Source organism: Microchirus variegatus (genome assembly GCF_963457635.1).
Source record: "Microchirus variegatus genome assembly, chromosome: 2".
Classification (NCBI taxonomy): domain Eukaryota; kingdom Metazoa; phylum Chordata; class Actinopteri; order Pleuronectiformes; family Soleidae; genus Microchirus; species Microchirus variegatus.
In genome coordinates, this window is record NC_139803.1 from 10,007,149 (window position 1) to 10,024,658 (window position 17,510).

General features: G+C 42.1%; 1 protein-coding gene across 1 annotated transcript; it reads left to right on the forward strand.

Moving 5' to 3' along the window:
* Positions 1–2,004: 2,004 nt before the first annotated feature.
* Positions 2,005–6,142, forward strand: LOC310924149 (CXADR-like membrane protein; the record flags this gene model as incomplete). Its single annotated transcript, XM_083885795.1, has 6 exons — positions 2,005–2,124; positions 2,757–2,955; positions 4,063–4,230; positions 4,611–4,733; positions 4,913–5,054; positions 5,761–6,142. 6 exons carry the CDS (start codon positions 2,005–2,007, stop codon positions 6,140–6,142), a joined length of 1,134 nt encoding a protein of 377 aa, XP_083741921.1.
* Positions 6,143–17,510: the final 11,368 nt, after the last annotated feature.

Genomic DNA, 17,510 nt, shown 5'->3' on the forward strand with positions numbered 1-17,510 from the left:
ATCACATTTAAACCTAAAAATCTGTCACTCATAAGTTATCTAAGTAAAGATAAGCTACAAGTATTAATGACTTAACCTGTCACCAAACAGCATAATAAAACTGAGATAAAATACATGCATTTCTAAGAACAGGATATTTGAAGAGCAATTAGACAATCTAGGAAAAATGAGCTTGCAGAAAGAGACATTTACTTCCCCCTGCTTCCTTTCATCCTTCCTTTCTTTTTCTATTTTGATTGTTCTTTTTTTCCTGGCTACAAGCCTCGGGTCATATAGGAAGGAAGGAAGTGAGGCAATGTTACTCTCGACAGTTTAGGGGGTAACTGTACTGCTGCTGTGTCGTACTCTGGGACGGCTAAATTGGTCCAGTGAGAAATTTTCTAGGCGGAACAAAAGCGACTTTTATCGGAGCACAACTCCTCCTATAGTGCACACGCAAGTAGACCAATAAAAGGACACATTATGGTCTAGATTATGCACATTTATAGCACAACAGATAAACAGGTATTATGTACAGAACAGTTTTAATGCTGGTATACACACACATTAATGATTGGAACATCTGCACACACACACACACACACTCCCTCCCTCCCTGGTTTATTTTTGCTCTGCCCATTCTGAGCACAAAGTGTCGAGCCAGCAGGACAGGACAGTCCATTCAGCTGATCACTGTCCAAGGAAGGATAAATAAATAAAAGGGGGGGAGGCTCAGCCTTTCATCCTCAGTCTCAGGGTAATCTCTTCCCCAGTTAAAGGTGCCAATGTGATTCAGTCCTTGCTGTGGGTGGTATAAGCTCATATCCCAGCTGAGTTTGGACCCATTGTCCATGTTTCCTCTTTGTTTGGACTCATTATGATGGTGACCGATCAGAGTAGGGGGGTTTGGAGACAGTAATGTCCTCTATTCTCAGAGAAATCTCATAGCTTTAGTATTGTTTTCGTTGATTTTGAGCCACTGTAGAATAAGGGAGATGGAGAGAGCAGCTCATCAGAGTACATGCACCACGCTGGATTTACACTCCTACTTTGATAGGACAGCAGTGGTAAATAAGACCCTGTTAAGACCTGGTATTAACATTGTCCTGAGCCATTCAATCACAGGAGGAGAGCTTCAAGTATTGACCTGTAATGAACATGTGTCCTGGATGTGTCTCCTGTGACCACTTGTGATTGGGTCTCAAGTCATTTCGCGCTTACATGCAGATACAGACACATCTGTTCTGTTTGTGAAGACCAAATTTACTTGGTCGGACTATACGGATATTTGTATTTTTGGACCAATTATCAAGCAAACCTGGTTTTAGGGCCTGGTTTTAGGGTTAGGATTAGGATTAGGGTTAGGGTTAGGATTGGGGTTGGGGTTGGGGTTAGAGTTGGTGTTGGGGTTAGGCATTTAGTTTTGGTGGTTAAGGTTAGCGTAAGGATCTCAGTGATGCATTATGTCCATGAGTGTCCATTTACTTCTCTGATACACGGCTAAAGTGCTTGTCGATGTGCATATGTGAGAGTGTGCGTAACACCTTTGTCTTCATGAACGTTTGAGCTCTACCGTAATCTAAATTATTCACAAAATCAACCGTGTCTTTGCGAAGCCCGAATCCCCAGCGTTGTTTTATCAGAACCTCATGTTATTACAGTTTAATGCAGGGTTTCTCACTCCTGGTCCTGAGGAGCCACCCACTGTCCTGCATGTTTTAGTAGTTTTCCCGGCTCCACACACACCTGTTTCAAATAAATGGCTTATTATCAGGCTTCAGCAGAGCTCACTGACGAGCTGACTGTTTGAATCAGGTGAGTTTGAGCATCTAAAACACTCAGGACAGGCCTGTGAGATATAAATCTGTCAGATAAAGTTGAAAACAATAAATAAATACTCTTCACCAGTGTGAGGAAACAAACATCCGTCAAAGTGATGCAGCGATCCTGACCTCTCCTGTCTCACTTTCCCTCTCTCTCCTTGCAGTTGTGCTGGGTGTGCAGACGACGTACGCCCAGATGGAGATGAAGAGGGTTCTCGGGGACAACGCCACTATGCCCTGCCACCATCAGTTCTGGGCGGGCGACGACACCACTCTGGACATCGAGTGGCTGTTTCTGAAGCCGACCAACCGACAGAGGGTGGTGAGTGTCCGTTCACTGTGTTTAGATCAGGGTTTTCTCACTCCTGGTGCTGGGGAGCCACTGTCCTGCATGTTTTAGGTCCATGTTTCCCTGCTCCAACACATCTGATTCACCTGACCATTTGAATCAGGTGTGTTTACGCAGGGAAACATGTAAAACATGCAGGACAGTGGTAACATAGTTGATATTTATTCTTAAATTTGCAAAAATCCCATCCACCCAGTGTCTTATGTAACTGTGAGAGTGTGGGGGGGGAGCCCTTCATTTAAGGTGAATGGAGGCAGTTTGCATTCCCCATAAGTGCATAAATTACACTTTTGCAACTTTGATCTGTCAATCAACTGCTACATAACGTCCACGAGCCCTTGAGGGAGAGGTGAAACTCATTTTTATTCCTCACAGCGTTTTTCCCTGTTCTCTACTTGTCTTTGTGTTGCAGAATTAAACGTCCAAGTCCTGCAAAGACTCTCACTGATGTATAAAGTGTTTAAAGCAAGACATTCTGATAAGATGGGATGAGAATAGAGGAAACATAAAGAGACGCGAAAGATACTATTGTGCATTTATATGGTTATTATATATGTATGCACATGTTTGTGTCTTGTTTACCCCAATCACAAATCCTCCTACAGGTGATCACCTACTTTGCCGGACGCGTCTTCGACCCCAACGAGGCGGAGCGCGGCCGCGTGGCGTTCGCCGGAGAGTACCTCAGAGGCGACGCGTCGCTGCTGATCAGCGACTTGTCTCTGACGGACTCAGGAGAGTACAGCTGCAAAGTCAAGAACGGCGTGCGGTACCACTGGAGCACCATCAACCTCATAGTGCTGCGTAAGTGGCCGACTCAGCAGCAGCAGCAGCAGCACACACACACACACACACACAGAGAAAGAAACCACGCAGAGAGGAAAAACTCATCACAAAACTGTGCAACTGCAGGTGTCCCAAACTGCTAAAGTTGCAGCACGCTGTGGCTGGTGCTCGTGATACGCACGATGTCACTTCGTGAGCTTTTATTCACGTCCCGCGCACCGATTAGGGCTGCACAGTGTGCCGTTTTAAGCAAAGTCATCGCAATGCGTGTGTGTGTAATAGTCACATTGCAGGGGACAGGCACAGGTCAAACTGTGCTGTAAGTTTGTTTGTGGCTTCATTGAAACAAAGCTATATCACAACATGACATGCAGTCCCACATGAATCTGTAAACTGAGTATTATTGTCTGTGACATTCTCAATTGTTGAGTGAAGCAGATTAATTAGGTTAAATATGCAAGAGTAAAGAAAAACATTCCTTATCCGAACTCTTTGGAGTTCCAGGCATTTTCTCGCTCTGCGTTTCTTTCTTTTTTTCGAAAGGTCAGGGAGCAGAGTTTTTTTCACAAACAACAAACACTTTGAGATTAGTTTTGAATCGCTGCCCTAACACGCTGAGTCGTATTGCTTATGAAGTTTGCTGGAGCTTGACTGTAAAAGTGGAGAAAACACCTCCTTACTTTCCGGTAGATCACAGGCATAAGGTTTTAGAAATATACATTTACTGGTTCTTCCTCCTGAATTTGAATTTGATGGTAAAATCCAGGAGGATGGATGGAGGAAAATGACTCTTACTGAGAGTGGAAGTCTTTCATTCATTGCATCGTTGCAGGAGCACAAAGAGCATATACTCTGACTAAGTTCTGTCCCTCTGCAGTGCTACACACACTCAGGATGTGCTCGCTGTTTATTAGAGATGCTGCAGACATTTACAGTAGCAGTAAACGCTGTGCTGCACATCTTTACATTATGTGATAACTTTTCTCTGTGTTGTAACACAGGTGTAATCCTCAAGGGTTTCAGTCCGGGTTGGTCTGATATAATTTGATAATAGCACATGTAATTTAATATTACATAAAAACAACATGTATGAGATGAGATGTGTTGGTTTTTTTTCTTCTGCAGTGAAGCCGTCGAAGCCGCAGTGCTGGATGGAGGGCAAACTGTTGGAGGGCGGCGATGTAAAGATGAGCTGCAAGTCTGCCGATGGCTCCGATCCCATCCACTACAAATGGGAGAGAGTGCTGGACAAGGGCAAGTATGTTGGCAAGCTGCCTCCATTGGCCCTGATAGGTAATTTAACACACACACACACACAGACATACACACTGCGCCTCAGATATAAAGTTTAACGTGTAAATGTTTTCCTTATCAGCGTGTCACCGCGTTGTCAGTATACTGTCACCGTTTTCTTTTATCTGAAAGCAAAAAAAACCAGGGATTTCATTTGAAGAAGTGTGTTACTGTTATCACATTTCAGCTCCTTCAATATGTTGCCTGGTTCTTTTTATGCTGACTCAGGCAGTGTGCTGTATAAGCTGCTTCTGCCTCCTCTGATTATACTTACACAGATATACTGTACAGCTTTTCATCTGTTCATTTGAATGCGTACATTAATTTAAAACAAATCTGTAAAACAAAGAATGCATTTTTTTTGTCCCGTTGTCTCTTAGATTTGAAAAACCCAGAAATTGTGACATTGAGGAACCTGACCAAGGACAGCACTGGAGTTTACAAATGCACGGCCAGCAATGACGTGGGCGAGGAGAGCTGCACGGTGGAGGTCAAGATGCACTGTGAGTGGACGACCTCTGCTGACCGCTGCCTCACCTGGCTGCAAAGTCTGCACATTTTCATTCAGAGGAATTACTCTTACACCAGTTGTTTGATGTAGTAAACAACTTAAAAAAAAACCAGATTCAATATTGTCTTTCTCACACAACTTGCAATTTGTGTTGTGTTTCAATTTGTGTAGATGTAAGAGGAATGGGCGTGGTCGCGGGGGCAGTGGTCGGCGTGTCCTTCGGCGTCCTCCTCATCATCCTCATCATCTGGTTGGTGTGTCGCAAGAAGGAGATGAAGAAGTATGAAGAGGAAGAGACGCCCAATGAGATCAGGTGGAGTTACCACACGTGTCATACATGTTTCCAGAAAGGAAACTAGAATGGTTTGCTGGTGCAATATCATTTTCAGACGTCAATTATCTCTTCTCAGAGATGATTAATTGGAAATTGGGTGAATAAAAAGGCACATAACAGCATTAATATATGGGAGAAAAATGGTAATTTAAAGGTAAATTATCTTGAAAAAGCTACTTAAATGACTTAAAATACACACACTACCTGCACTATTTCCCTCTATCACACTTTAAAAGAAGTGTCCTTGCTCCTGCACACCTGATTCAAATGAATGTCTCATTATCAGGCTGCTGCAGAGCTCACTAACCACTGAACGTTTGCATCAGGTGTGTTGGAGCAGGGAAACAGCAGGACAGAGGGTTCACAAGGAGCAGGACTGAGAGTTTTAGAGTTTACATGATAAAGTAAAGCAATTGAATATGTTTTGTTCTTACCTTTCATTCTGCACCACTTGTGCATCTGAATGAATTATACAGACTGGTGGGGATTTCTCCCTATGCATAATTTAGTAGCGACAGAGGAGAAAATAAAAAGAGCAGGTTGAAAGTGAACACAATCATGTTGGCTGCAGCCGAAGAATAACCTGAGATTTTATTCTATTCGTCTATTTAATTTGAACAGAATTCGACTTTATCCATAGTGTTGGGCAACTTTTCTAACCCTAATCCTAACCCTAACCCTGCAGGGAGGACGCCGAGGCTCCCAAGGCCAAACTGGTGAAACCCAACTCACTGTCCTCGTCCCGCTCGGGCAGCTCCCGCTCAGGCACCTCCTCCACTCAGTCCATGGTGCACAACATGGGGCCCCGGGGCCAGCGAGGCTGCGTCCCCGCCGTGGCGGCCCTGAAGGAGGACTGCAAAGCCTCCAACTTCCCTCAGTCTCCACCCAGCTACAGTCAAGCAGTTCCCAAGACTCCTGAGCCCCGTTCTATTCCCACCACAACCTCTACCTCTACCTCCAGCTCCAAGCCCAGTCCTCCACCTAAACTGAGCCCGGCGAACCTGACCCGCATGGGGGCAACACCTGTCATGATCCCTGCCCAAACCAAGGCCTTCCAGACTGTTTAGAAGACTGTTTGATCCACACAGAAGAAGCCTCAGGACACTGAAGTTTAACAATCCCGTTCTATTACCCAGATACTGCACATTCACAATATTCAGTCTGACGGACACATCTGAGCTAAACTAGTTATTTTAAAAGATAAACAATTTTTATGTGAAGCATGGAAGGAGAGGTTTGCAAGAATGATGAAAAGAGGAGGAGTCGTGTCTTCGACTTCACACGTGTTGCAAATTAAGGAAACACCTGCACATGAGTGAACTGATGAAGCCTCACGGGATAAAGATGAGCTGAATGACTCTGACTGATTGTAAAAGACTATGCAGACACTTCATTTATCCACCAGTATCTACCGTATTATCACGTACTGATGGAATCTCTTTGTCACTGCAAACAGCGCACGTGTGCTCATCACGCAAGAGCGGATTCATTCAGGACACTTTACCCGCGTGTTGTCTCGTTGTCTTTGCTCCACCACATTGTGGCACAGAAGGATTCAATCAGCGTTTATGTCAGTGTTTCCCAAGACTTTGCACGTGGACCCACCTTTTAAGAGAAACTGTTGTGACCCAAATATAATTTTGAATTAGTAAACGGATCATTTCTGTGAGAAAACTTCATTTTATGCATGTTATTTTAAAAGAATATGCACATCGATCTTGAGTGAAAGGTCGGGAAAATGATGCAAAGTTTTTTGGGAATCACTGATTTACGTAGTAGCGCCCTTTCCAGGCGCTGTGTGGAGTTGACAGTGTAAGGATTTAAGTTATAGGTGTTCATGTTAGAGTCAAAAACATCACGTCGAGTTTTGTGTTTACTGCCAGGACCAAGAGAAGGAAAGGGTCTTTTAAATGTTCTGACCTTTTTAATCCCATATCAACATGGCTGAGTGTTCATCACACGTGGAGTAGTGCACACTTTTTATTTTTTACATTATAATCATTATTATTATATCCATAGCCATCTGCCATTAACTATAACCTTAGTGCCATATGTACAGTGAAAGTAGAATTAGAATTGTGGTGTGGTTTATGATTTGTTTCATTATATTAATTCAGACATTTATTATTTTTAATGTTTAATTCAGTCTAGATTTGATGTCTTTCTGACCTTTTGGACACATTACGACACGAGAAGTGAAATAGCTTACAAATACAATAAGGTTACGTCTATAATGTTTAACGCAGCCACAATATGTCTACCTGTGTTAAATATTGCATTTAATTAGCTGTAAAGGGGAAGACCTTCAGTGCAGACTACCTACACGTTGCTATTATTCTTTTTCTGCCAAATGTCGCATTGCATATCAAATTTTCTCAAGGCAACGCATTCAAACGTGAATTTCGGCGAATTGCTTCACGTGTATCGTAAAAACATATCATTCACAACGAAGTTTTCGGAAGTATTTAAGGTGAAATTCTCACCTGGAAGAAGACGGGTTAGTGGAAGACAAACATAATCTTTTCCCCTAATGATTTTTTTGTGCCTAAACCTTCAACCAAAGGTTATTAACAGTGTTGTCAGGTCGTGGAAATGACAAAATATGACGTGTAAAGCAACATATTTAGCTTTAGATTTGCCACATAAGGCAACATATTCATGATTTGCAGAATTGTGCATGCCAAAGTTTTTGTCAGGCAATCACGCTGTGACTGTAAGAATCATTTTTCTTGATTCTGTGTGGGTTAGAATGTTATAACCATAATAGAAATAAGTAATATACATACATATATGTACATATATATATGTATGTAAACATACAGGCAGCAAACAGTATATTAGGAAACACTGTACAATGTGATGATGTAGATTCTGCGATGTTTTCCTGTCTGTTCCATGTTAACATGATTGACTCATATGACTCATTTTTCAGCCCTCACGTGTCCAGTGTGTGTGTGTGTGTGTGTGTGTCCACTGCAGCCACACACTTTTCTTCTCTGACAGCAGTGGGAAAAGTGGTTTAACCCATCAGTTTCTCACTCTCATCAACACTCAGCTGCTGCTCTCGGAGCGAACTAAGACGTAAAAGACAAGTCTTGGAGTCAATGCTATTATTGCATTCTTTGATTATTACGATGTAAATAAGATGGAATTCCTGCTGCAAAGTCGTGGCTGGTTCACTTATACAGTACAACTATCTGTACAACACTTGGATTGTCCTTTCACAAGGACACAAATACAAAGAGTTCACACAGGTTTGGAGAAGAGCACCGTTTATATCTGACCTCCCGTGAACCAGCCAGCAGACTTTGTTCCGTCCTTGCTCCTCATCACACATTCAGCAGAGGACAAAGCGGATCCCGTCTCCATTACTCATTCTTCAGTCACTCTCTGTTCCTTCACACAATCTGCGTCTCAACCTTGTTTCGCCTTTTAACTTGCGTCTTGTGAGTCTTAGCTCCAACCTGTTTCATCTCCGCCTCAGTCGTCTCCCATGATAGCGAACCCGACTGGTACTTTGCATGAGAGGCGGACAGTACGTACTTTAGTCCAAGGGCAGAGCTTTCTCATTGTTGCGTTCAAAACAAAAAAAGTTACTCCAGTTAAAGACGGTGTGACCCACACTTTTAAGGCCGTGGTGTACTTTCGCTAACTTTGGGCCTGTGTGGCATTGCGTGCAGGGTCCTGTTGTATCTGACTTCACCATCGGGTGGCAGTACAAGTCTGGACGCATTGGAATAGGACGCGTTCCTACCAAAGAAAAGATGGTACGTCTGGTACGAGTGGCTCACAGCGGAAAGGGTCGCAAAAGCCTAGGTTCAGATGACTATCCTTGGCGACTACTTCTTCTGTTGTCTTGGTGAGCTTAATACTTAATACTCCACCTACTGGTGGGGTTGGAAATTCAGTTCACGCATACGCACCTAACACGTTCTTTGCGCGTGGTTCCAAAATCTGGGCTGCACGTGCACGGAAGTACACCAGGGCCTTTACCCCGATTTACGTTTAATGCTTAATGCTTAGTTTTAACGCTGTTATAGTGCGTCCTACTCGTCCGTGTTGTGTTAAAACATGCCAGAACATGGCTACTACTTTCACATTTATATAGACCCATACAGTATAGTTTTACTCTGGTATGATGTTTACTCCGTCGCTGGGACGGTTACAGAGATGACTCAGTTTACAGCACAAAAGAACTGCATTATGCCGTATTCAAAACACTGCAGAGAATAACATTCAGTATCCAGTATATATTATTGTTGTTTTTTTTTACACCTGCTCTGAGGAAAAGTGGCCCCATTGGTGTCCTATACTGCTGCTGCTTCTTTATGACGGTGACCAAACACTAAGAACACTCTCAAGATGTCTGTTGGCCCCTGAAGGCAAAGCCCACTTAATCTTTATGATTATAAACAGTTCATATAGAAGAAAACTCTGGTACTTGGTGATAGTGTGACTGAACAAACAAGGACTTTATCATAATAAAAGTAGTATTAAGTTTGTCGTACGACCATGTTTAACCACACCATTAAACTTTCTCTGCACTGAGCAGTGAAGGAGCCTCGAAACCTGGACAACAGCAAAACACTATCTGCATGACTAGATAACAACTATATGAATGTACGAAAAATATGATTATTATTACTATTAGTAGTAGTTGTAGCAACAATATGGACTTGACTGACCCTTTAATATAGAGAAAAAACAACGTCTGAACACACACACACACACACACACACACACACAAAGCCACCGCGTGACAATCTGCCAATCACCAGCTTCACATAGATGTAAGGTTGCACTTGTGTTTTTCATCTACTATGATAAACCTGGGAAATAAAAAATACCCGACGACAGCAACCTTTGAATTCCCCCCATAATAACCTCACACAGCAGGGGTTATTCAGATGAGAGAATGTGGCTTTACTGCAGAGCATGATTGTTCCTTTGAATCTTTGTCAGAGAGAAAAGCGACCAAAGTCACGAACCTCTCCGTTTTTACCGCAGGTAGCAGTCGTATTTTTTGTCTTAAACCCTAATATCTTTTTATCTGAGGTCTTAATAATAAAAATATTATCATGAGAATTGGCCTCCAGGGGTTTTTTCCACCATGCAAACAGTGTAAATTTAAGAGAAATGTATGGGGTAATAAAACCCCTCAGTTAAAGCAAAAAGGAATGATGGTTATATGCATGTTACAGATACTAAATGATCTATGGATTTTTGCTCTGCCTCAAAAGTTATATTAATATAGAAATGATACTCCTATAGATAAACAATATTGGTACAAAAAATATACTATTTTTGGTTCTGCATTTAAGTTTGTTTGTTGTACTGTGTAAAATGTCATCATGAAAGTCCCACATCTATCTTTATGTTGTTTTTTTTTGCCAGCCACATACTGTATATATACAATAGTACACAGTTTCAGTGATAAAAACATAATATGTATATTTGTACAGAGACTTTCTTCCCTTTTTTCTTTTTAAAATAAAACTTTGAATGGAGACGCACAGAGAGCCACTGTCTTCTTCACACATCTGGCAAGGAAATGCACGGAAAGGGTATAAACCTGAGTAAAAGGTATATATTTTATTGCTTATAATATTTTATTAGTCCCACCATGAGGACATTTGGTCAAAATCCATTCACTGTCAGTGGGGGGGGGGGGGGGGGGACGAGAACCTTTCAGGTGAAACACATGGATCATTTTTTTATTTTTTTTGTGCCATAATCATAAAGCAGTGATGGAGACGGTGACGGATGAAGGACACGGACTGTGAAATTGAGAGTGTGAAGACAGAAACGGGTGATTTTAAAAACGAAACGGCGCGGCATGAGTTCCCCGATTGGCCGGAGGGCAAAGAGATAATTGAGGGAAAATAATGAGGTCAGAAATGGAAAGTGAGAGGAAAAAAAAAGCAGGCGAGGAAACGTGTGAAACCCCCGACACACAGAGGGAAATGGAGTGTTCCTTATCAAACGTGTCAAAGTAACAAGGATGAGTTGTAATTGTGTCAGTGTATTGTAAGACACAATGGACAGAGATCTACTGGATATATTTGACTTAAATGTGTTTTTAATGAGCCAATAATAGTCCTAAACACACACACATACAATGGGAGCTTTGTACTGTGCTTAGTTTTAAATAATTTAAACACACTTTACACAATTTGTAGTGTGGTGTAGGTTTTTACAGCCTTAACAAAGAATATCTGACATACTTAAAACACACTTTAGAGCAGGGTTTCTCACTCCTGTTGCATGTTTTTAGGTGTTTTCCCTGCTCCAACACCTGATTAAATAAATGTCTAATTATCAGGCTTCAGCAGAGCTCACTGACGAGATGACCATGAATCAGGTTTGTTTGAGCACCTAAAACATGCAGGACAGTGAATCTCCAGGACCAGGAGTGACAAAACTGAATGACAACCGGTTGTGGAATGAGCTTAAAGCCTGTTTATTTTGTGTATAATATGTGCATTTATTCTACATAAGCTAAAACAAACCCCCTGCTGACTCTGTCCAGCTTGTGCTTGCTTTGTCTCATGGCCATGCTTTGATCAAATGAATCATATAGAGCTCATTTTTATCAATGTGCAGCCAATATTGGCCTCTAGTGGTACAGCGAGGGCTGCTATTAAATCATGCACTGGAGCGTGGAGGATGGAGAGGGAGAACCTCCAGTCAAAGTCAGAGGAAAATGAGTTATTTTTTGCCCCGTTTTAATTAATGTTCATCTCTTTTAATGGTGATTTGTTTTGTTTTTTTCTGTACTAGCACCACCTCACTGCAAAGATTACAGAGGGATAGACAGATGGGTGTTTTTATCATCTCTGGAGATAGCAAAGGACTTCCCCTGATTTTCTTTTCAGGCCCAGAATGTCCATGTATTGAATTATCAAACACCGATAATAAAGGGAGTGCAGTGTTTCATTTACACGTCGTCTTGTGACCAAAAAGTGCTGAGCAGTCACATCGAAAAGCTGCGGGAAGGCAGCCAAGGTCTCTGGTGGAAATGAACGCAGGTTAATGATTTATGACTATGCAAATGTGTTTACGTCTGCTGTGTGTGTGTATATATGTGTATGTGTATGTGTGTGTGTGGTCTTTTACTCCTCTTGGTGGGGGCTATGTTTACACATTTTGCATCACATGGATTTGTTTTCTCCATAGGAGAAAGTCCTATGACGTAAATGTAGTGTAGATCATGTGGAAGGTGAATTGGGGACAATGATCTTGATGCACTGTAAGGTCGAGTTGGCACAATCACAAATCCCTGATGTCCTCAGGGTTAAGGGAGATATAGGGGTATTTTTGGACGATATACTAAAGTATGACTTTTTTTGTCCAATTTTGGACGACATACTCAGGGTATTAGGGTAAGAAATGAAGGGGTGTGATGTAATAATGGGTTAAATATAGGTTAGAATTAGGGCTGCATCAAATGTCATGATGTAAAAAGGTTTAAAAATGGTCCTCAGGAAGTTTCTGCTCTCCAACACTCCTGATTCAAATGAACAGCTCGTTATCAAGCTTCTGCAGAGCTCACTGATGATCATTTGAATCAGGAGTTGGAGTTGGAGCAGGGAAACATCATCAAAAACACACAGGTCAGTGGGTCCCCTGAACACTGCTTTATGTTATTTACTTAAGTCAATAAAAATGCATGGAGAGATTAGACAAACTAATATTATTAATACACATTGAATGTGGAAAACAACAACAAAAAGTGTAAAAAATAGGTTAAAAAATTGTGTATTAAATATCCAATTACTAACATTTACACAACCGTGAAAGAAACAGGTTTATTAAATACTAAGTTGTCACATTTTTATGCACATTTATTTGACCTTTGAACCATGGAGATGCAGTTCTGCCTCTTACCACTAGATGGCAACCCTTTTCAACTCAAATACATTTCTGGGTTTATTATTACACTATGGTTTGGAGGTGATTGAGTTTAGCCACTTTGCTCCATCTTTGCGTGGCGTACAACATCTCGAGAAGTAGTGGTCACGAGGGGATTCCCATGATGCTTTGCTAAATCAGTAATGAGTGGGCTCACGAGTAAAGGTTTCAAACTTACGGGAGACTTCTCTGGAGAGCTCACAAATGATTTACCTTAATTATAGGGGTTTTTACTTCTATTGTACATCATATTTTCCATCTCACATAAACAGTGCTACGTTCGCTCAACCTTTTATCTCAGCATTGATCTACAGTCTCAGTTGCATTGTCGGATAACAAATGGGACCAAGGAAACAAGGGCAAAAGAATTCATGCTCATGGACAAAAAATATTGTATATAGTGGAACACACACAAACACACACACACACACACACACACACACACACACACACACACACACACACACACACACACACACACACACACACACACACACACACACACACACACACACACACACACACAGCTGGACCGGGCCCTGCACAGACAGCACATGACAAATGTGCTAACTGTGTGAAAGCATGTGGTGTTTCCCAGTGGGCTCTCGGGATGACGCCAGAACAGCGTACCTGCAACTGTGCAGAGCGTTAGCAGCTGGGGACTGAAGTAAGATGGACGGTATAGAATAAATGGGTCATATGGAAAGAGCAAAGTCTTTGCGGAGAGAGGGAGGCGCAGAGGGGGCCCGGTCGGAGCGGCGTTGGTATAGTTGGAGGCAAGGTGCAGAAAGGAAAAAAAGGAGGGAGGTGCAAAGAAAGGCAGATTAAGGTATAGAGAGAGATGCAGGGAAGAGAATAGAGCAGAAGATGTAAAGGATGAAGTGTGTTTGGTGTGTGTTTGGTGTCCTGTGGACGCCCTCGCTGTTCTCCGTCCACTGGGCTTTAGGGAAGTGAAGCAGTAATTAATGAACGAGGCACCATGGTGGTCCAGAGTTGCATGGGTGCCAAGCAGGGCTGTCATCTGCAGGTGTCCTCTCTGAGGAGGAGGCTGACCATCCACAAGGTCAAGTAAGTGTCAGAACATGATCCACCTCTCTGCAGTGGGTTAGCTCTCATTGATTGATTAATCGATTGCAAATGTATGGTATTTTTATGGTTTTAAAGCCAAATGCTGGTATGCAGGTATCAGTTTGTGGTTGTACTACACTAAGGACAGTGCATGCTGCATTCAGTTCATCATAGTGCGCTCTGCAGCAGATAATAACAGTTATTCTACTGTATTGTATGATTTTACTTAATGTAAATACTCTGATGTTGCTAATAATGTGTCCTCTAAATGGTTTGAAAAGTGTTTAAATCTTATTCTTTAGGCCAACAATTAATGAGCTTCTCATTGTGCATGTGCATTAGTGATTACACACTTGCAGTGTTTTCTAATCACATTAATACGATTTATCTCCTTTCCCTCTCTTGGTCTCACAGGAGGTCAACAAAACTGAGGTAAGATTTATACACAAACACTTAGAAGTTTCCTACATGGTATTATGCAAGACTGAACTGTGTTTCTTGGCGTTAAAGCAGATCTCAGATTCTGTTGAGGTTTGTTGTTTTGTGATATTCTCTCACATCACGAGATAAATGAATAGTATAGTTCTACCTTTGGAACGAAAGCTGCTCTCTGATCATGTGCAACTTCATTGTCATTCACCGTGCTCACCTTTCACTACTTGACCTAAATCTCAATCTGAGAACCAGCCTGTCATATGAGGTATATATATATATATATATATATGTATATATATGAGCCCAAATGTGGCAACATCTGATCACAAGTGTACAGCGCTAAGGTAAAATCTGTGCACAGCTGCATTTGCACGCGTCCCGAAAATCTGCGCATCAGCACGAGTAACAGGTACAGGGAGAGAAATAGAAACGTCAGGAAGGAGCAAAGCAGTAAGCATTTCTTACTGCTGTGGCAGGAAATAAGAGGAGGAAAAATCAACACATGGGGCCTGATTACCATCCAACCTGAGTGATTTAACCCTTAGCTGTTTTCTATTACTATGTTTAAACGTGCAGTTTATACAGAGGCTATAAGAATGTGCAATATAGAGTGTCTTATATCCTTTTTTTTCCTGAGCAAAAACTACTAAACATTTTTAAAATCGCATTGAATTTCACAGATGAAAGTTCATTTGGCTCGTGACTTTATATCACTACTATAAATGACTCTACCCCCAGGATGTCCATATAAGGAGTGGAACAGTCTTAGCTCACATACTGTACCACAGTTTGAGAACCCTGGGGTCTACACATCACCGCCTTCCTGTCAGGTAACTGCAGGAGCTGGAGCCGCCTAATGGAGCAAAAATGCACATCCACAGGACATAATCAGGTCTTAGGTACAGCACATGGTACAAACAGCTTACATCTTGTAATGGATATCGATCACAGCTGACTGTAACAGATTAATGCAGGACAAGACATTTGATCCTGTAAAGAATACACTTCTCCTTTATCATGTTTACGTGCTGCCAAACAGTGCTTTTACAGGAACTGTCGCGTTCATATTAGTCTGTTTATTGTTGCACATGCGATGGTGAATCTGTCATGTTAACTTTTAAATACCGCACAGGCAGCAGTGGCAATATTTATTTTTCACTCATTAATGAATCATTCTTTTGTCTAAAGTTAGATTAACAAAAGCGGTGATTTCAGCTTCATTAAATGTGACTTTATTCTGGTTTCTTTGCTCCGACATGACAGAAAAAGCTCAATATGTTAAATTTTTTTACGTCATCTCTGAGATTTTGGACCAAAGGACTAATTAATAAACCATGTAAAAGATTGATGGATAACACAGTTATGAAAACATACAGTTTATGCAGTTTAATATTAATTTGCAGGTTATTTCCTTATTCCTTATTTCCTCCCATTTATTCAGCATTAATGACCAACGTCATGACAACCAATATCCTACTTGGTTATTATGTACATCACATACAATGCATGACCTTCTTTGACCCTTAGATGCAGCCGTTTTACTTCATTTGTCACACCCTCCCGTACAGTGACCTTACATTTCCATCCTTGACACTTCCTCAGCATCCTCCACTGTCTTCATCTCAAATAACTCACCTCAAGGAGGCTCTTTGTGATTGGTTGTTCTTCTACAAACGGCATCACAATTGGTTGCTCGCTGTCTCAGGCCATATCTTAGCAATAATAATGATAATGTCCTGAGGGACATAAGGAATCTGGGTTACTCTACAGTCTGATATCAACTGAATGGAGAGAATGGAATGCTTCATCGGGGGGGAATATTCATTTTTATCTTTGTGGTTGAGTTTCCATGCATGATGCAGTGAAGTACTTACAGGTTTGGTTGAAACTGAAGCTGAAGAGTGTGAAGTGTGGCTAAACACAGAGGTCAATAAATGGACCAAACCAACAAGAAAACTCAAAACAAAATCAATATACATGTTACCATATAGACCATTTACACCATGCCATTATCATAACCATCATCCAATAAACTATAAAAATACATTAAATGGGGAAAGAACAGCTACTGTTTGTGCACAGCAGTGTAGTAAAGGAGCTAATAAACAAAAACAAAGAAAGATCGAGTCAACATGAAAATGGACACATTGTCAAAGAGAAAAGAATAGAAAGGTTAGGTGCCGGAGAAAGCATGTGTGTCTGTTTAATGGGAGGAGCCGACAACATGGTGTGACAGTGAGGGTTAATCTACGTCAGCAGCTTTCATTCATAAAGCTCATGAATTAGTGAGTGACTGGGTGTTACCCCTGTACCCCCCCCCCCCCCCCACCCTTTGCATGTGATGGTGAAGACCACCCTGCAAAGCAGCAACAGAGGCAGACCCCGGCACTGTGCTCTGACACCCAGTCACGGCATGGTGGGTGTAAGTGGAGGCTGAGAGAGGGAGGAGCTCTGGAGCAGGAAGCTGTGATTCAGTCTGTAAGAGAAGGAGGAAGAGGAAAAACAAACAAACAAACAAACAGGACAGAATAAAACAGGTAGACAGAAAGAAGGAGGGATGAAGCTCAGGTTTTTTGTTCAGCTGCTGAACTGCATTTCACGGAGGAGGCAATGTAATTTATGAGCAACCCCCCACACATGGACTCTTTGGCAAGGACTCTCTGAGACAGCTTCCTCCTCCTCCTCCTCCTCCTCCTGCTTTCTCTCTGCTACCCTATCTCCTCCTTCTCCTCCTCCTCCTCCTCTGCTGCTGCTGCTGCTCCTTCCTGCTGTCTGAATGAATGGATGAATGAAGCAGGTAGTGTCTGATGCTGTGGGCCGAGGTCTTCTATGGCTGCCAGGTTGGTTAGCATCTCTCTCTTCATCACGCCCTCATCCCTTCTTTTGTTGCCATTGCTTGCCGTGGTTCATCCGCATGTGTGTGTGTGTGTGTGTGTGTGTGTGACTCAGAGAGGATGTGCCCCACTGCGCTATTTCACATCCCTCCATGTCTGTAGCATGAGATGGTAGAGCTCGGGTTAG